This window comes from Mesoplodon bidens (genome assembly GCF_964165515.1).
Source record: "Mesoplodon bidens genome assembly, chromosome: 2".
Lineage (NCBI taxonomy): Eukaryota > Metazoa > Chordata > Mammalia > Artiodactyla > Ziphiidae > Mesoplodon > Mesoplodon bidens.
The window spans coordinates 62341760-62362597 of record NC_138177.1 but is presented as its reverse complement, the minus strand read 5'-3'; the positions used below and the strand labels follow the sequence as shown (position 1 = coordinate 62362597).

Here is a 20838-nt window from a genome sequence, read left to right as displayed (position 1 = left end):
TCACCCCCTGTATTCTCACCTAATGGTAGATCAAGTCAAAAATGGTCCCATCAGTGGCACATGGAGATGCAGTCTTAATCTTCCTGACTCAAAATTCCCTGCACTTCTGATTGTCTCAAGTGATTAGCAACTCTGAATCACTCAGGACTCATCTATGAACTAGTGAACTGAACAGAGACAGAGCTCTAACTTTATATAGGAAGAGGGGAAGTGACTAATATGAGAATGGCTTCAAAAGAATGTCCATTAGGCTACTGACATTCAGGGAAAACAAATTTACACATCAGCCTAAGCAGAGAGAATTCCTAAAGGAAATATGTTGGCATATATAGGTGTGCATATATATGTATGTATATGTGTGTGTGCATGCATGTGTGTACAGTTCAAGTGCAAAGCAAATACATATGGTACCATTAGCATAAAAAACTGAAACATTTTATGTGAATTCATATTTATTTGAGGCTTTATTATCCCTAACTTCACCAACTGAAAAGTTTTTATAAAAGGAATTTTTATAGACTCCAATTCAAATCTTCAATCTAGTAACAAGCATTGATTTATAGTGATTGATAGTTCATGTTTTCCTGGTGGCATACCCTTTATTCTGGAAATACTCTAAGTGAATGGAATGACTTCAATTTATAGAAGTATCATTATACTTTACAAAATCCTATAAGGCAATAATCCATCTCCCCTTAACTTACTCTTTGTCCTCTTACCCCCTACAAAACAGAAACCACACCAAAACCAAAATAATAAGAAGAGTAAATAACTCCTTTTAACTGGAATGACTGATTTTAAAGTATCCCCTAGAATTTTTGCCTAATTGTTTTAAAATTATTAATCACTTAAATAAGTTACTGTTATAAGGTAAGTAATAAGTCACTCTCACTGGGCTTCCCTGGTGGCGCAGTGGTTGAGAGTCCGCCTGCTGATGCAGAGGACACAGGTTCGTGCCCCGGTCCAGGAAGATCCCACATGCCACGGAGCGGCTGGGCCCGTGAGCCATGGCCGCTGAGCCTGCGCATCCGGAGCCTATGCTCCGCAACGGGAGAGGCCACAACAGTGAGAGGCCCGCGTACCGCAGGGAAAAAAAAAAAAATTCACTCTCACCTTCTTCAGTCATATACTTGATCAATTCTTCCTTAGAAAGAAACCCACGTTTAGCTGGATCTAACACCTAGGGGAAAAGAAAAGATAGAGATTATATTTTTTGTTTGGTGAATAAATTCTACATGATGAATTTTTCATGTAAATATAAATATATATAAAATCTGGAATTTACACACCTCAAAAGCTTGATGAAGGATATCTTCTGGAATTGGTCTATATCTAATTATAAAATAAAAGGAGTAAATGCCACAGTGTTTAGCTCAGTCTCTATGTAACAAATGATCACATTAAAAAAAAAAGCTGCTAACATACTAGGATATTTAATAATACTTCCCTCACTGAAATATTTTTAGATATCTAGATAATGAAGTTGAAAGTACTCCACACCCACAAGGAATACTTAGTTAAAAATCACTGGCATGTTTGATGTTATCTATTAGCTTTTTCATTATTGTGCAAAATAATCCGGACAAAACTTGTTCCCATTATTATCTCCTCCCAGGTAGATGAAATTACATGCACTAAGACCCTGTGGGATGCATTGGAGGCCAGGAGGCTGGAGCATAGGAAGCAAGGAGGAGAAGGTTTTCAGATAAGGCTGGAGAGAGAAACAGGGACCAGAATGTACAGGGCGTTACCATCCTTGAAAGTGACTTTGGTTATTTTTGTTGATTTGGGGACAAAATTTCTACAGTAAACCAACTATGGTAAGCTAATGCTACAGTTTCTCTAGAAAAATAATCAGGGTTAATTCTTATTTATCATTGATAATTCAAAACAGAAGATAATAAGAATGCTGTTGATCTATGCTTTTTGCAGCTTATTTGCCCTTTAATTACACTTTGCTTATTAGATTAATACTGAAGTGGTTGATACTTCGGAGCACATACCAACCAGCAGTTCAGAAGTATACAGAAAAATTAGAAGGAAGCTATCCTATGATAAATATTGGTTGAGTATAACATATAAAGGGAAAAAGCCACGTGTTTTGAAATTAATGCAAGTCCAATCATTACCTTACCTTAACAATTGCACTTATTTTCTTACCTTCTTTCCAGTAGTACTTCAGTCATCACTGGAAGAAATTTTTCAAATCGAATGTATCCAGTGGGTTCTTCTTCCTCCACCTAAACATTCAATAAAAAATAGCCACTTAGGGCTTCCCTGGTGGCGCAGTGGTTGAGAATCTGCCTGCCGATGCAGCGGACGCAGGTTCATGCCCTGGTCCGGGAAGATCCCACATGCCGCGGAGCGGCTGGGCCCGTGAGCCATGGCCGCTGAGCCTGCGCGTCCGGAGCCTGTGCTCCGCAACGGGAGAGGCCACAGCAGTGAGAGGTCCGCGTACCGCAAAAAAAAAAAAAAAAAAAAAAAAAAAAAAAAGCCACTTATTCATTCAACAAATGTATTGAACAACTACTGTTTTCCAAGCACTGTGCCAAGTGCTGGGGATTTGATAGTGAGCATACTTGGGCATGGTCCCCACTGACAGAATTTATATGCTGGTAGTAGAGACATATATCCATCAACAAACAACAAAGCTGTGTCTAATTATAAGTTGATATTAAGTACAATGAAGTAAAGGAGCATAAAATAAAGAAAACTTTTCTGGGCCAAATCATCAGGAAAGGCATTCATGAAGAAATCACACTTGAGGTGACTTATAAAGGAGGGTAGAAGACAATCAGACAAAGACAGCAGGGAAGACACTCCCAGGTAGATGAAATTACAAGACCCTGTGGGATGCACTGGAGGCCAGGAAGCTTGAGCACAGGGAGCAAGGAGGAGAATGTCTTCAGATGAGGCTGGAGAGAGAAACAGGGACCAGAACGTGCAGGGCGTTACCATCCTTGAAAGTGACTTTGGTTATTATCCTAAGACACTGCTACCCTAAATCACTGAAGGTCTCATAGATGTGTGTCTGAAAGATCACACTGGTTGTAGGTGAGGCAGCTTCTGCTGTAGTCTAAGCAGATATGACAAGGGCTTGGATTAGAGTGGTGGCCATGGAGAGAGAAGTGGGTGCTTTCAAGAAATATTTAAGAAGTAAAACCAATAAAACCTGGCGCAGCATCTAATATGTGCAAGGATAAGAAAAAAAGAGGAGTCAAGGACAACTCCCAGGATTCTGACTTGCACAAACGGGATGGAGTAATGTTTTTCCTTGAGATGAGGAACACTGGGTAAGAGACCAGGTTAGGGGACCAATCTCAATCTCAAGGACTAAAATATCTATCGAATCCTTGTAATATTTATTAAATAACCAGATGGTCTGTGGAACATTGTTATATCACCATTAATTAAGCGAAGACAACACCTAAGAAAGGATTTTTGGTACCCAGCACCATTAGATGAGAATGAGGAAGACTCGTGCCCACAGGGTTCAACTTTGATGGTGTGGCTACCAATACGCTATTGATTTTAACTTTCATGTCACGCTATTTATGAGGGGCTGTAAATTTTCCACTCCCTGTCAAAAATTCTATTAAAAGGCTCACACATCCCAGTTCAGCAGTGGAGATTTTTAAAGATTTATTCTTTGAGCAAAAGATAAGAAATCTATAGGTGCTGCTAAGCGGAACACACTGTCATCAAATGACAACTATTTTTGAATGTTTATACTAGATTCTTACCTAGTATGAGTGAAGCCCTTGGACTCCACTATCAGCAAAAAATGTCATCCATCTAATGACAGAATGACGTGTTTCAGAACTTCTGAGCCCACCAATACATGAACAATTATTTTCAGCTGCCTCTAGATCCAAGGCAAGCTTTTTGCAAATTTAGGTTCATATGGCTCCGATGTGCTTGAGTAGCACTCTGTAACTCCCAACCCCGCAAGCCTCTTAAAAATAAAATGTCAATCTCATGAGACTGCCTCTGGAGGGATAATTTTTAAATTAAAATGTTGAGTTTCTATTCTAATTAATCCAGAAATCTGTTCCAGAAGCTAGAGCAATGGTTTGTTTCCCTTTCCCTACCCCCAACAAACCACTGCAGAGCAAACAGTCTTGACCTTAAAAGATCAAAGCTCCTCTTTAATTTTTGAGCATCCTCATTAATCTACAAACTGTTTTTAGTTTTTCTAAAGGGAGTTCAATTCTATAGCACTCTCTCCATCACATGAGAATTCACAAACACATACTATGTCCCTCATAATGCTTCCCCCCCCATCGCCACACTCCTGCACAACTTCCACAAGCCCTCGGTGCTCTGAACATGGGTGAAAATGTTGCAGGTCATTCTGGCCTGATAGATCTGTGTAGACCTAAAACTCCATAAAAATAATAAGTTAAAGCAAATCTCCAATAAATCAGAATAGCAGATGAAGCATACATTTTCCTTAGTTTTTTTTTTTTTTTTTTTTTTTTTTTAAAGAGGGTTAATGAACAAACAGGAGCCTTGGGGTTAAAAAAAGGAAGAAAAAATGTGTAAGTCCATCTTCAACTTGGGAAGATTGTGAAAATCTTTCTATGACTCAACACTGTCCTCTAGAGGTCACAACTAATCTGTTCTTTTGTACTAAAAGACGTACAAGCAATGGCATAAAAACAATACAATTATATGATATTTCTAAATACAGCATTAATGTACTGTATAATATATACTATATACTACTTTCTATTATAAAAAGTTTTTTATTCTTTAAATAAATTTATTTTTGAATAGTTTTAGATTTACAGAAAACTTGCAAAGATAGTAGAGAGTTCCCATATACCCCACCCCACCCCACCCCAGTTTCCTCTATTGTTTACCCTTTCCTTACTATGGGACAACTACACTTGGTTCATTATCACAACTAATGAACCAATACTGACACATTGTTATTTACTAAACTTTATGCTTTATTTGGATTCCACTAGTTTTCTAAAAGGCATTTTAGGGAATTCCCTAGTGGTCCAGTGGTTAGGACTCTGTGCTCTTACTGCTGGGGGCCTGGGTCCAATCCCTGGTCAGGGAACTAAGATCTTACAAGCTGTGCAGCATGGCCAAAAAGTAAAAATAAAATAAATAAGTTAAGTTTAAAAAAATAAATAAAAAATAAGAGGCATTTAAAAAAAATCTGGTATGTTCCTCTACCATAAAAGAGAAACAAGAAGAGTAGGGCAGAATACCACTCCTGGCAATCTGGAAATGAGTGGGTAGAGGGAGGAGAAGAGGTGTTTCTATTATTTCTGGTGCAGGACAAACTAGTTAACTTTATGAGGCCATGAGTAAGACAGGACAAAAACACTTCTTTCTAGAAATGTTATGCAATGATGGCTCAATGATTATTTAAATCCACATATTAAAATGTCTTTAAGATTTAATAGAAATATATCAAATATTGAACCATTCTTTATAGTATATTGTATATATACATATATAGATAGGTAGAGTTATGGGTTGAGTTGTATCTTCCCAAAATTCATAGGTTGGAGTCCTAACCCCTAGTACCTCGGAATGTGACTTATTTGGAGAGAGGGTACTCACTGAGGTAATCAAGTTAAAATGAGGTCATTAGGGTGGGCCCTAATCAAATATGACTGACGTCGTTATAAAAAGGAGAAATTTGGACACAGAGACATGCACACAGGGAGAACATCATGTGAACATGAAGACAAGCCATCTACAAGCCACGGAGAAAGGCCTGGAACAGATCCTTCCCTCATAGCCAACAGAAGGAACCAACCCTGCCAACAACTTAATTCTGTACTTCTAACCTCCAGAACTGTGAGACAATAAACTTCTGTTGTTTAAGCCACTGTTTGTGGTACTTTGTTACAGCAGCTCTAGCAAACTTTATACACACACACACAAACACACACACATGCACATTGTTGTGAACCTTACATGAGATATGACATAAAGGTTCTTTGTGAGCCTTGAATTATTATGATTATCTTTTTTTTTTTGATGTTGGGGGTAGGAGTTAATTAATTAATTTATTTTTGCTGTGTTGGGTCTTCGTTTGTGTGTGAGGACTTTCTCTAGTTGTGGCAAGTGGGGGCCACTCTTCATCGCGGTGCGCGGGCCTCTCACTATCGCGGCCTCTCTTATTGCGGAGCACAGGCTGCAGACGCGCAGGCTCAGTAGTTCTGGTTCACGGGCCTAGCTGCTCGGCGGCATGTAGGATCCTCCCAGACCAGGGCTCGAACCCGTGTCCCCTGCATTAGCAGGCAGATTCTCAACCACTGCGCCACCAGGGAAGCCCGATTATCATTATTTTAATCACTTCTGATTCTGTATCATGCAATGATACCTCCTAAAAGAATCAATCTCTGGTGCTAAAATTTTAGACACATCCTCCTTGACCCACCATATGGACCCAACTTTTTACAGAAGTTTGATCTTGCCTCCTATCTGTAAAATGTCACATGGAATGTGACCTGAATGTATTAAACTGCTAGGCTAATATCTTGTCCCTTGAGCCCTGGATCCCTGCCTAGAGGACAGGGTATGTGGATTACCAGCAGTGATGTCTGCTCCTTTGCTGTTCCCCTACATGCTTCCTGGACTGATAGGAGAGGGAGAATAATAGACAGCCACCAAACACCTCCCTACTCTTCAAAAGACAAAAACAAACAAAACAAATATATCTTGTTACTACAAACATGAATGAGGCAAAGTAAGTTATAATCTAGTCTGTTTCATCTAAGAGAAAGGCTTATGAGCTTGAAACGAGACAATAATTAGAAAGTAATCTCAGTAGCATTTATGAATGCAAAGCAAATAAAACCTCTTTGCAGGAAGATCCTCAGCTTAGCCTTCAAGTACCATTTATAGTGAATTCATCTTAATAGCCTGCCAGCAGGTGTCCGCCCTGATACACCTGGCTTCTCCTCCTCCAAAGAACTATGGTGGTAGAGGCGACCTGAAGACACTGCTTCCTTGCCACACAAAGGGGCCACCTGCACAAGGCTAGCACAGTGCCTTCAGACAGTCCATAGTCTCTTTGCATCCTTTTGCCCAATACAGAGAAGCCTCAATAAATATGTAAATACTGTGGGATTTTTTTTAAAAAAGCAACATTTATCTAAGTTTCAAAGCATGAGAAAAATACTGTTTCTCACTCTATTTTGGTAAAAGTCAATTTTCTTAATCTGTTTTGCTTCTGAGGAAACTCAGGCACAGGGAAGTGAAGTGCCTATCTTGGTCCTCAAAGTCGGTCAGGTGTTCTGATGGGATCATAGCCCAGGGTTCTTTCTCTCATTCCCATAGTGAAACCATCAGGCCATCTCTTTTCTCATTAAAGCATTATTTATTTTAACGCTGAACTTACTGATAGGTATAATAAAACACAGTGAAAATTCATTTCTCCCCAGTGACATACAATCAGTCAATAAACCGAACTATTTCATGCTTCAAGAAAGCAAGATAATACCAGTAGTTAAGATGGTTTATAAAGCACCTACATTTCATCTAGCTCCAGGTCACCAAATAAGATACACATATGATTTTTTAAAGCTACTTATAGTAAAAAATATAAAAACAAGGAGATACTTCAAGTTCAACTTGAATACCACATATACAAATTTGGACATAAATCATGTTTCAAAACCAAAACACAAATACAATTTAGAAAATATTTCTCTACTTTGGATAGAATAAAATAATAACAAAAATTCATTGGCATTTGCCAATTATATTATCTTTACAAATAAAAAATCTTAAAGCTACCTACTTTAGAAAAATTATTTTCTCCAAACATTCCAGAGGCTGTTGTATAAAAATTGGGATATGTACTTCTTTTGGGTTATAAGTCTCTTTCTTAGTACTGGAAGTACCAAAAAAGACTGAATCATCTTTTGGCTGGACTATCAGAAAGTCTAAGAATCAACAGGTGGCTAAACCACATAATCAATAAGGTCCCTTCCAACTGTAAGTTTCTATAATTTGAAGCGATGGGGGGAGTTCAGCGGCTGTCAAGCCATTAATTTCCCCATTTTATCCTCAGGTCAGGGTTGGGGTGGGGAGGGTAAGAGGCTCCAGCTACACTAATTGTTTCACACCCTTCAGTTTCATTTTCTCTCCACGGAGGCATTGAGTGTCCCTCCCTACTCCTAGTAGAGCCCTCTCCTGTTTGACAGAGGCAGTTAAGTATTGAAGCAATTACCACTAAGGTAATCCCCTACCCATTTATATCAAAAGCAATTGTTTAAAATTGTGTTGCAATAAGACTGGAGGAAAAGCTCTATCCTGGGTTGAGATTTGGTTAGCACAATAAATATGCAAATACTGTATAAACTTTATTAGGTCCACAGAAATATTTAAAATCACATTTATAACAACATGTTAATTTAAAAATATCACTGTTTTTATATTTTATGAAGCAATTTTACTCAAACTCTCTATGTATCTTCAACAACAGACTTTCTGGGTTTTTTAAATATTTAATTAATTAATTAATTAATTAATTAATTAATTAATTTCACTGTGCCAGGTCTTCGTTGTGGCAAGTGGGATCTTCATTGCGGCATGCGCGATCTTTAGATGCGGTATGCAAACACTTAGTTGTGGCATGTGGGATCTAGTTCCTTGACCAGGGACTAAACCTGGGCCCCCTGCATTGGGAACATGGAGTCTTAGCCACTGGACCACAGGGAAGTCCCTAGGCTTTCTAAGAGTTTGACTACTTTAGATACCTCATGTAAGTGGAATCATGAAGTATTTGTCTTTTTTGTGACTAGCATTTTCACATATCATAATATCTCCAAGTTTCATTCATGTTACTGTATATGACAGGATTTCCTTCTTAAAATGTTACTTTTTAAAAATTAGATAATAGTATGGAAGAATCATCTTGATGTAATATTGAGTAAAAAAGGTAAAATATTCTGGTTGTGTTTGAGTGATGGATACGAGAGATCACTCCCCTACTTTCTTCTTGTCCAATTTTAATCAGCATGTATTTTTTTAATAACGAAATTTTTGTAATAACATGGAAAATCGTTGTGATATAATTAGGGAAAAAAGCGAGGTTCAAAACTGTATATACCGAACTCTACTATAAGATTACTGTCATGTTAAAACCATGTACAGGAAAATAATATGGGAGGAAGCGCACTGAAACACTAACAAGGATTATATTAAGGTGATGGATTGGGGGTGTGGCCAAGATGGCAGAGTAGGAAGACCCTAAGCTCACACCTTCCCACAGGCACACCAAAATTACAACTACTTACAAAGCAGCTCCCTATGAGAATTATTTGAAGACTATCAGGAAAGACTTTTCACAACTAAAGATATAAAGAAGTAACCATAACAAGACAGGCAGGGGGGCTGGAGACACTGTATTGCCAGAACCCATACCCCTAGGTAGGTAGCCCACAAATAGGAGGATACTCACAATTGCAGAGGTTCCCCCCAAGGAGCAAAAGGTTCAAGCCCCATGTTGGGCTCCCTAGCTCAGGGGTCCTGTACCAGAAGATGAGCCCCCAGAATGTCTGACTTTGTGTATAAGAGAGCTGGAGGGCTGTAGGAAAGAGAGACTCCACTCATAAAGGGCACACATAAAATCTCACACACTCTGAATCCTAGCACAGAGGCAGTAGTTTGAAAGAAGCCTGGGTCAGACCCACTTGCTAATCTTGGAGAGCCTCCCAAAGAGGCAGGAAGCAGCTGGACCTCCGAGGGATGAAGACACTGGCAGCAGCCATTTCTGGGAGCTTCTTCTACCACAATGACACCAGCACTGGCAAGTGTCATTTGGAATCCTCCCTCTAGCATATTCGTGCTGGGGGCTTATCCAACCACCAGTGAGCTGGCAGCAGCCCCTGTCTAATGCCCCTCCCCAGGCCATACAGACAGCCTTGGATGGACCAAGCCCTGCCCCCCAGTGGGCCGGCAGTGGTTGCCTCCCCTCACCAGGCTGCTCAGCCAACCACACGGGAAGCCTACCCCACCCTCCAGCAGGACCACAGCCACTGCAGGAGGCAGGGCCTTGCAGCCAACTGGGCTGGGGACCAGCCCCGCTTACCAGCATGCCCACAGTAGTCAGCCCTGCCACAATAGAAGGACACACGCAGCCTACAGAGGGGGCATATAGCTCTGGTGACCAGAGGGGAGTGTGCTGCTGGGCCCCATGGGACTCTCCTACATAAGGCCACTACTCCAAGATTGGGAAACAAAACTGGCCTACCTAATACGTAGAAATAAACAAAGAGAATTAGGCAAAATGAAGAGACTGTAACAAGAGACAAAGAAGGACATTATATAATGATAAAAGGATCAACCCAACAAGAAGATATAACAACTGTAAATATATATTCACCAAACACAGGAGCACCTAAATACATAAAGCAAATATTAACAGACATAAAAAGAGAAATCAACAGTAATACAATAGTAGGGGACATTAACACCCCACTTTCATCAATGGACAGATCATCTAGACAGAAAATCAATAGGGAAATACAGACCTTAAATAACACATAAGACCAAATGGACTTAATTGATATTTATAGAGCTTTCCACCCCAAAGCAGCAGAATACATTCTTTTCAAGGGCACATGGAACATTCTCCAGGATAGATGCTAGGCCACAAAACAAGCCTTGGTAAATTTATGGAAATTGAAATCATATCAAGCATCTTTTCCAACCACAATGCTATGAGGCTAGAAATCAATTACAAGAAAAAATCTGCAAAAACCCACAAATATATGGAGGCTAAACAATATGCTACTAAACAACCAGTGGATCACTGAAGAAATCAAAGAGGAAATAAAAAAATACCTAGAGATAAATGAAAGTGAAAACATGATGATCCAAAACCTGTGGGTTCAGCAAAAGCAGTTCTAAGAGGTAAGTTTATACTGATACAAGGTTACCTTAGGAAACATGAAAAATCTCAAATAAACAACCTAACCTTACACCTAAATCAACTAGAGAAAGAAGAACAAACAAAACCCCAAGTTAGTAGAAGGAAAGAAATCATAAAGACCAGAGCAGAAATAAATGAAATAGACTTAAAAAAAATCAATGAAACTAAAAGCTGGTTCTTTGAAAAGATAAACAAAATTGATAAAACTTTAGCCAGACTCATCAAGAAAAAATGAGAGGGCCCAAATAAATAAAATCAGAAATGAAAGAGAACTTACAACTGGACACAGAAATACAAATGATCATGAGAGATTACAATTTTACACCAATAAAATAAACAATCTAGAAAAAAATGGATAAATTCCTAGAAACATACAATCTCCCAAGACTGAACCAGGAAGAAATAGAAAATATGAACAGACCAATTACCAGCAATGAAATCAAATCAGTAATTTAAAAACTCCCAACAAACAAAAGTCCAGGATCAGAAGGTTCACAGGTGAATTCTACAAAACATTTAAAGAGGAGTTAACATTTATCCTTCTCAAACTATTCCAAAAAAATTGAATAGAAAGGAACATTCCATGAGGACAGAATCACCCTAATACGATAACCAGACAAAGACACCACAAAAAGAGAAAATCACAGGCCAGTATCACTAATGAACATAGACACAAAAATTCTCAACAAAATGTCAGCAAACCAAATTAACAATACATTAAAAGGATCATACACCATAATCAAGTGGGATTTATCCCACGCATGCAAGGATGGTTCAATATTTGCAAATCAATCAATTTTCAATTTGATACACCACATTAAAAAACTGAAGAATAAAAATCATATCATCATCTCAATAGATGCAGAAAAAGCTTTTGACAAAATTCAACATCCATTTATGATACACACTTTCAATAAAATGGGTATAGAGGGAATATACCTCAACATCAGAAAGGCCATATATGACAAACCCACAGCCAACATCATACTCAATGGTAAAAAGCTGAAAGTATTTCTTCTAAGATCAGGAACAAGACAAGAATGCCTACCCTTGCCACTTTTATTCAACATAATATTGGAAGTCCTAGCCACAGCAATCAGACCAGTGTACACAATATCACACTGTGCACAATACCACACAATATGTGTACAAATAAAATACTGTCTTGATTACTGCAGCTTCATGTAAATCTTGCAATGAGGTAGTGTAAGTCCAACTTTGCCCTTTCTTGTCAAAATTATTTCAGTTGTTCTAGGTCTTTCACTTTTCCATTCAAATTTTAGAGTCAGCTTGTAAATTTCTTCAAAAAAGCTTGCTGTGGGGCTTCCCTGGTGGCACAGTGGTTGACAGTCCACCTGCCGATGCAGGGGACGCGGGTTCTTGCCCCGGTCCGGGAAGATCCCACATGCCGCAGAGCGGCTAGGCCCGTGAGCCATGGTCGCTGAGCCTGCACGTCCGGAGCCTGTGCTCCGTCCGCAATGGGAGAGGCCACAACAGTGAGAGGCCCGTGTACCGCAAAAACAAACAAACAAACAAACAAACAAAAAACAGCTTGCTGTGATTTGGCTGAGAATGTATTGAATCTATAGATCAATCTGAGAAGAACTGCCATCTTAAAAATATTGAGTTTTCTAATTCACAAACAGGTATATCTATGCATTTATTTAGATCTTAATTTCCCTCTACAATGTTTGTTTTCAGTGTATATGTCTTGCCTCTGTTAAATTTCATTATTTCACTTTTTATGTTATTGTGAATGGAACTGCTTGCTTAACTTCATTTTCCTAATTGTTAATTTCTAGTTTATAGAAATATAATTAACTTTGTATGTTGACTTTGTAGCCTGTGACCTGGTTAAATCCATATATTAGTTCTAATGGCTTTTAGTAAATTTCTTAGGATCTTCTAGATGAACAATCGTGTTGTTTGAAATAAAGACAGTTTTACTTCCTATTTTCCAAACTGTGTATTTTTTATTGTTTCTTGCTTTGTTGCACTGGCTAAGACTTCAAGTACTATGATGAACAGGAGTGATGAACATAGACATTCCTGATTTTAGGTTAAAAGCATTGAGCTTTCACCACTGAGTAAGATGTTAGCCTTAGGTTTTTTTGTAGATGCCCTCAGCCAGGTTGAGCTTCCTTTTATTCTTAGTTTGCTGGATATTTTTATCTTCAATGGGTGTTGAATTTTTTCAGTGTTTTTTTCTGTATTTATTGAAATGATCATATGGTTTATCTACTTTGTCCTGTTAATGTAGTAAATTACATTGATTGATGTTAAGCCAACCTTAAATTTCTGGGATAAACCCCACCTGCTCAAGATGTATTACCCTTTTTAACATATTGTTGAAATTGATTTGGTAAAATTTTATTAAGGATCTTTTGCATCTATGTTAATAAGGTCCATAGTTTTCTTTTCTTGTAATATGATTGTCTGGTTTTGGTATCAGAGTAATACTAGCCTCAGAAAGTGAGTTGGAAAAGTGTTCTTTCCTATAATATTTTCAGAAGGATTTTTGTATAGAATTGGTACTACTTCTATAAATGTTTGAGAGAATTCACCAGTGAAGTCATCTGAATCTCTAGCTTTCTTTGTGGGAAATTTTTAATTATAAATTTAATTTTGGTAATTGATATGAGACTATTCAAATTCTCCAGTTTTTCTTGGGTCAGTTTTGGTAATTTTTGTCTGTCAGGGAATCGGTCCATTTATCTAAGTTGCCAGATTTATTGGCATAAAGTTTTTCATAATGTTTCCTTATTATCCTCTTAAAATGTCTGAAGGATAATGATAACTCCTCCTTTATCGTTTTTTTTTTTTTTAACACAGAAGTTACTCTTTAATTTTTACTTCAAGAAGCAGGGATCAGTGACTACAGATCTCATACTATTAAGAATTGGTAGAAGGGAAATTTCATAATTAAATTGAAAGATAATTTTTTAATTTTTATTGAAGTATAGTTGATTTACAATGTTGTGTTAGTTTCAGGTATATAGAAAAGTTATATATATATATATATATATATATATATATATATATATATATATATACTCTTTTTCAGATTCTTCTCCCTTATAGGTTATTACAAGATATTGAATATAGCTCCCTGTGCTTTCCTTTAATCTTGACATTGGTAATTTGTATCTTAATGTCCTTAGCTATAGGTTTATCAGTTGTATTTGAAAAGACCAGTATTTTGCTTTCAGTGATTTTCTCTGTTCATCTTGTATTTCACTGATTTCTGCTCTTTATAATTTTCTTCCTTCTATTTATATTGGGTTTACGTTGCTCTTCTTTTTCTGGTTTCTTAAGATGAGAATTTAGATAATTACTTTTAGATCTTTTTGTCTTTTCTAATATAAACACTTAAAGTGGTAAACTGTCCCCTAAGTGCTGCTTTACCTGCATGACACAAAGTTTGACACACTGTATCTTCATTATTGTTCAGGGAAAAATATTTTCTAATTCCCCTTGTGATTTCTTCTCTGATTCGTGAGTTATTTAGAAGTGTGCTGCTTAGGGACTTCCCTGGTGGTCCAGTGGTTAAGACTTCACCTTCCAATGCCGGGGATGCGGGTTCGATCCCTGGTCGGGGAGCTAGGATCCCACATGCCTCAGGGCCAAAGGACCAAAACATAAAACAGAAGCAATACTGTAGCACAGTATTGCTTTAAAAGTGGTCCACATTAAAAAATCTTAAAAAAAAAAAGTATGTTGCTTAATTCCAAGTATTTGAGGATTTCCTAGTGATATTATTCTCAGTTGATCTCTATTTAATTCTTTTTTTTTGGTATAAGTAAACATATCCTGTATGATTTTAATTTTTAAAAATCTGTTATGACTTGTTTTATGCCCCAGTACTTAATCTATCTTAATGAACATCCCATGTACACTTGGAAAGAACATGTATTTTGTGGTTGTTGGGGTTAGTGTTCTATAAATAACAATTAGGTCAGAATGGTTGATGATGTAGTTTGTATCTTCTATATCTTTGCTGATATTTTATGTAGCTGTTCTATCAATTACTTAGAGAGGGTTACTGAAATCTTCATCTGTGATTGTGGAATTGTCTGTTTCTCCCTCTAATCTGTCCATTTCTGCTTACTGTATACTAAAGCTCTGTTATTAGTACATAGACATTTATGATTTTTAAACTTCCTGATGAATTTACCTTTTTTTTAAATCACTGTGCAATATAATGATCTCACCAACATTGGTATTATTTTCCAAACATCTTTTAGTTCTCCTTTGTAATTACTTTAAATTCTCCATAATACCACTTAGGTTTGAACTTTAAAGGATATAGACCTCTAAATATCCTTTCCACTTGTACTAAAATGCCATTATCTCCTCCCAGCTCTTGCACACTGAAGATCCTAGATAGTTCTAAATTAATATTAAAGAAAGAATTGTTTAGTAAGCTGTATGTTGGCAAAATTTTTATTAACCTTTCTCACAGTTGCTGGGTTTTGTGATATTCCACACAGGCAGAGATTATTTGGGGCAAGTGGCTGACTACAGAATATTAAGTGATTTTTTAAATGATCTATTTCAAGAGATACATCAGATTTCAAGTTGATCTCCAGGAAGTGGAGGGCTGAAAGTTAGTATGCATCGACACTAAAATTCAAGTAAATGACAACTAGAGAACCACACACAGATTTCAATTTTTTACAGAAGAATTTTAAAGCATAGTCATTATTTCATTTCAGAGCAAATGAGGCAGAAACAGTTTTAGTTCTGAAACTATGACAGAGCATTTAGCAACATGACATTTACCCCTAGATGTTTACTATTATGTAGCTTTGATTTTCTAAATGTATTTGAATCATACAAATATCTACATGCTTTTTTTCCTCTTAGTTATTTGGGAAACTTCAAAAAGGGTAGTCGCACCCAAAGCTCTTTAAGCATTTGGTTAGAATTTAATCAAAATAAACTGTGTTGTGAGCAAGTATAGAAAAACATTTATGGGCTTAGACAGCTCAGTGATCCCTACTTGTCCATAACTGTTCTAAATATCTGTAATTTTCAAAAGTTGTGTCAATGTACCTAAGAAAACTGTAAAGACAAAATAAAACATTGGGATCTGAGCACCTACTGTGGTTAACTACCCAAACCCATGGGGGCATTTTGGTAGAGAGCCACCTACAGAGCAAGCAAACCCAAATATGCACTGAGGGCCCACAAAGTAACAGCTGATTCCTCACAGTTATTAAATTTAATCTTCATAAAAACACTATGGTATTGTTGCATTCCTTTTGCAGATGTGGAACCAGGCTTTGAAAGATTAAGTGGCTCACCAAAGGCGACATGGCCGTAAGTGGTAGCTATGGGATGTGAACCTAGATCTCCTGACACTAGATGTGGTATTTGCTCTACTTTGCCAGAGAAACCTATAGATCAGGAGTTGGCAAACTTTTTCTGTAAAGGACCAGATCCTTTAAGCTCTGCAAACCATATGGTCTCTTAACTCCGTTCTTGTAGTAAGTAAACAGCCATAGATAATATGTAAGTAAATGAGTCTAGCTGTGTTCCAATAAAACTTTATTTACAAAAACAGGTGGTGGACTGGTCCAGGGGTTGTGGCCCAGGGGCTTTGGCCCAGGGGTTGTGGTTTGCTGATCCCTGCTACGGATTAAAACATACAAACAAACCATAAAAGAATTAGGCTCTAAAGTTTCTCATCTACTGACTTTCAGAGACATTTTCATTACTGCTCCCTTACTCTACTCAATTACACACAATAATTATGATTTCGCTGTAAATTCATCTTCCAGTTCCTAGGTCTTCCACAGTGCCAACTTTCCTCTCCCTAACACAAATTCTAGCTTTGATGATGATCACTTTACGGGAGTGATCAAAACCTTTTTTTTAAAACAGTGAGGACCAATGAAGGAAAACAGATTCTCCCCCCGCCCCGCTCAGTAATAATACCTTTACTGGATCCCCAAATGAAAAAACAATTTCCTGCTTTACTGAATACTTTTAAATGCTAATGAAAAACTGGTACTTCTTTTTAGTTATCAAAATGCTAACGTGGAGCAACAGAGTCATCTTTCTAACCTTCCATGTGCTTTAGGATTCAAAACATGTCTTTTTTTTTTTAGATGTTGGGGGTAGGAGTTTATTAATTAATTTATTTATTTTTGGCTGTGTTGGGTCTTCGTTTCTGTGCGAGGGCTTTCTCTAGTTGTGGCAAGCGGGGGCCACTCTTCATCGCGGTGCGCGGGCCTCTATCGCGGCCTCTCCCCTGCATTAGCAGGCAGATTCTCAACCACTGCGCCACCAGGGAAGCCGAAAACATGTCTTCTTATACATTATTTCATTTACCTTTGAAGCAAACTCTGAAGTAGGTGTCATTATGGAGAAACTGATATTCACAGAGGTTAAGCGACTCACCCAGAGTCACAACTCCTTCTCTTCTGTGTAACACTGAAGAAGCAAGTACTGTGCTGGGTGCAAGGAAGAAGGAGAAAAATAAAATCACACTTCCTTGCCTTTCTCCTTATCCTCTTTGTTGATCCCTGGCCTCCACCAAAACCCACATACCTAGATAAGCAATTCTGAAAAGATTCTTCTCCTGGTGGTTGCCCAGGTAGTTTTTTTTCCCTTCAGGCCTCTGCCTTGTTTTTTGTTTGTTTGTTTTTTGCGGTACGAGGGCCTCTCACTGCTGTGGCCTCTCCCGTTGCGGAACACAGGCTCTGGACGCGCAGGCTCAGTAGTTGTAGCTCACGGGGCCAGCCGCTCCGCAGCATGTGGGATCTTCCCGGCCCGGGGCACGAACCCGTGTCCCTTGCATCGGCAGGCGGATTCTCAACCACTGTGCCACCAGGGAAGCCCACCTCTGCCTTGTTGAACTGAAAGCTGTACTTGAAATCAGATTGGACACTTTTCTGGAAAACCAAACAGGGCATGAAGCTCTCTGGTCTTGGGCTGTTCATCACCGCTTTATGAGATAATTCCCTCCAGCAACTCATCTACACTATTACAAATAAGCATTTTCAAAATTCAGTGTCAAGGTAGTTATTATTTTATTTACTACTGCTTCTGAAAGTTAGTTATATTTCCCCAAATATATTCTGTAGTCTCTACTACTTCTATCCCCTTTGAAATGACGTTATTTACTATATTCCTTCATCTGTCAATATTCCCTCTGCATATAGTCAGTCCCCTGTGTCTACTGGCCTTTCTTCAACTAATTATAAAGTGGGTAATATCTAAAGTGAGGTCCTTACTTGACCCATTGCATTACCTGGTCATAAACATTTCTTCAAGGTCTGATATTAATTCTTGCAGATCCTGTTGATTTGCTAATTCATATAGCTGTCCTAATGTCTTCACTAAGCACATTTGGTAGTTTAGGGCATTTTTCACTTCAGGTAAGGATTTTTTTTTTTTTTTAATTACAAGAAGATAGAGTCGCGCAGAGAGTCTGCTGAATGGAACTTTCTTAGCCCTACTTACCTCTGCAACCAGATCATGTAGCTCTCCTTCACTAGGGCAGCATCCTAATGACCTGATAATTGTTCCGATCTCTCTGGGGAAAAAAGCAGTCAATTGCTTTAGAATATAAACTATGAAAAGACAAGTGCTATATTTCTCTAAATTATTTCAGAGCAGATGTAGCGTAGCAAACAAAGTCATACAATAAATATTGTATCAAGAGGATGGAAGATACTTTCTGAGGAAAGGAAAAGGCCGACAAGTGAACCCAAGAGAGAAGAAAGAAGTATTTGTGTTGACTGGCAAGTGCAAGCCCTGCTTGGGCCAAAATCAAAAAGTTCTAGAAAAGGAAAAGGAAGGAGGGAGAAATAAGAAAAAGAAAGGTCAGCCACTTACTAACTGGCTTTAAGTGTTAGTTGATTCTTTTAAGCCTCAGTTTCCACATCTGTAAAATGAGGATGATAATTTCTAATGTGGTGAAGTCTACATTAGTGGCAGAGAACCTAAAAGCAAGGGCTCTAGTGGCAGACTGCTAGGGTTCAAACTCCAGCCCTGCAATTTGCTAGACTGGGCAGGTTAATCCCTGTGCACATAATCCTGCCTTGGTAGGTAAATCCCAGTACCTCCCTTGAAATACTCAGAACTGGACTGGGAGCAGTCTAAGGGCAAAGAGCCGTCATAACATAAGCACAGCTTTCAGCAGAGCAGCCACCCAGTAAATATCAGCTACTCCCCACCCCGCCCCATGGTAATTTAATTCAATTCAACAAATAGCCTAAGGAAAGTAGAAATTATATTCAGTACTCCCTGGGTGCTGAGACAGAGGATTTATAATAGATTGTTAAATATTTCCGCTTAAAATGATTAAAAAGTTGTGATATTTTGAATGTTAATTTCACAAATATTCACTTAACTAGAATATTTAGCTTCTTTACCATTCTGGCTAATATTGGTGGTGTTATATTTACTGTCTATTTTACTGAGAAAATATTTTAAATAAGAATTTTTAAGTTCTTCACTTAAGGAGGCTGCAGGATGAGTATCAACTTAAGAGAAAAACCTGAAGTCAGTAACTGTGGAAGACAGGATTCTTGATGCTCACTGATTGATCTGAAGGCCAGCTAAACATGTAAGGTCTTCACGCCAACTCTGTTTCACATCTCCCTGAGCACCTTAGGCTCAACACCTCTGCACTGCTTTTCCTGCCCACAGCCCTCACTGAGGCAGGATCTGAACATGATGCTACTACTAGACACTAAAAATATTTTATGAGATTATACTTTCTCTCAAGAAGCCCCTAAAGATGACCCATAAGACTGGTTAACACCAATGTAGTAATGTTCTTGTAACATCAGACGGGGCTATTGCATACATTAGAACAAATAGTTAATGAGGCAGGGACAAAAAATATAATTTGAGAAGTATTCACAGATTTATCCCCTCCATAACCTCCTAGGCCTTCTGTTCTTCGAATCAGAGAACTGCTTCAACTCCAGACTCAGAAGGACAAGAACAAAGGCTTCCTTAACTCACAGAAACAAAGGGAGGGTAGGGAAGGGAGATGGGAAAGGCCTGAACGCCCCTGCAGGTTAGAAATCTCAGGGAGGTGGGATGGGGAAAAAGAGAAATTTCAGGCCTGAGCCGTGCAGTACCGTAGCTACTACCTCCATCTGGCTATGGGGCACTAGCAATGTGACTAATCCAGACTGAAATGGGCTCTAAGTAAAAAATATACATGGACTTCAAAAACTTAGTGTGAAAAAAACGTAAAATATCTCATTAAAAAATTTTAATTGATTACATGTGGAAATCATAATATTTTAGACATATCAGTTAAATAAAACATATTATTAAAATGCCCTTTCTTTTACTTCTTTAAAATATGGTTACTAGAAAATTTTAAATTATATGTGTAATACTCCTTTTGATGGTACTTTTCAAGGCAATAGCTGCCATCATGATTCACACTTTGCAAAGACAAGTACAGTACATAAAGAGAAAATTAGAATTACAGTGTGCTGTGTCAGCAACATAATCAATCCCCTCCTTGTGCTGCTCTGAGAAAATTTCAACCTTATTTCTTTATTTATTGGCCGCACCTCACAGCATGTGGGATCTTAGTTCCCTGACCAGGGGTTGAACCCGTGCCCCCTGCCGTGGAAGCATGGAGTCTTAACCACTGGACCACCAAGGAAGTCCCTCAACCATACTTAAATGAAGTCCTTTGTCGCTGACCCAGGTCTCATGTCTTCTGCAACATCTATGAAACAGTAACAGACTAACTTACTAGCTTTCAAGGGGGATAAAAGCAAACCATAGACTTGACATGTATAAGGATGCACAGGAGAAAATCTGGGCTGGAAACACAGGTCTGGTAACGAAGCCACAGGAGCAGAAGAGCTCCTCTAGGAAGAGTATCCCGGCTGGAAGAGATGACGAGCCAGGAAGAGCTCAGAGGAGTACCTACACTGACACAG

The 20838-nt window shown here is 38.3% G+C and overlaps 1 protein-coding gene across 3 annotated transcripts in view; it reads right to left on the bottom strand.

Annotated features, from left to right (window-relative positions):
• DRC8 (dynein regulatory complex subunit 8) overlaps positions 1 to 20838 on the bottom strand; it is a 126608-nt gene that overhangs the window by 3816 nt on the left and 101954 nt on the right. For 2 of the 3 annotated variants that reach the window (XM_081225525.1, XM_081225527.1), the window contains 4 exons: positions 18383 to 18455; positions 2161 to 2240; positions 1290 to 1332; positions 1114 to 1180 (listed from right to left, as the gene is read on the bottom strand). In XM_081225525.1, the coding sequence (XP_081081651.1) occupies positions 1114 to 1180; positions 1290 to 1332; positions 2161 to 2240; positions 18383 to 18455 (263 nt within the window). The remainder of the gene's footprint in view (positions 1 to 1113; positions 1181 to 1289; positions 1333 to 2160; positions 2241 to 18382; positions 18456 to 20838) is intronic. The other variant, XM_081225526.1, reaches the window with a different exon arrangement.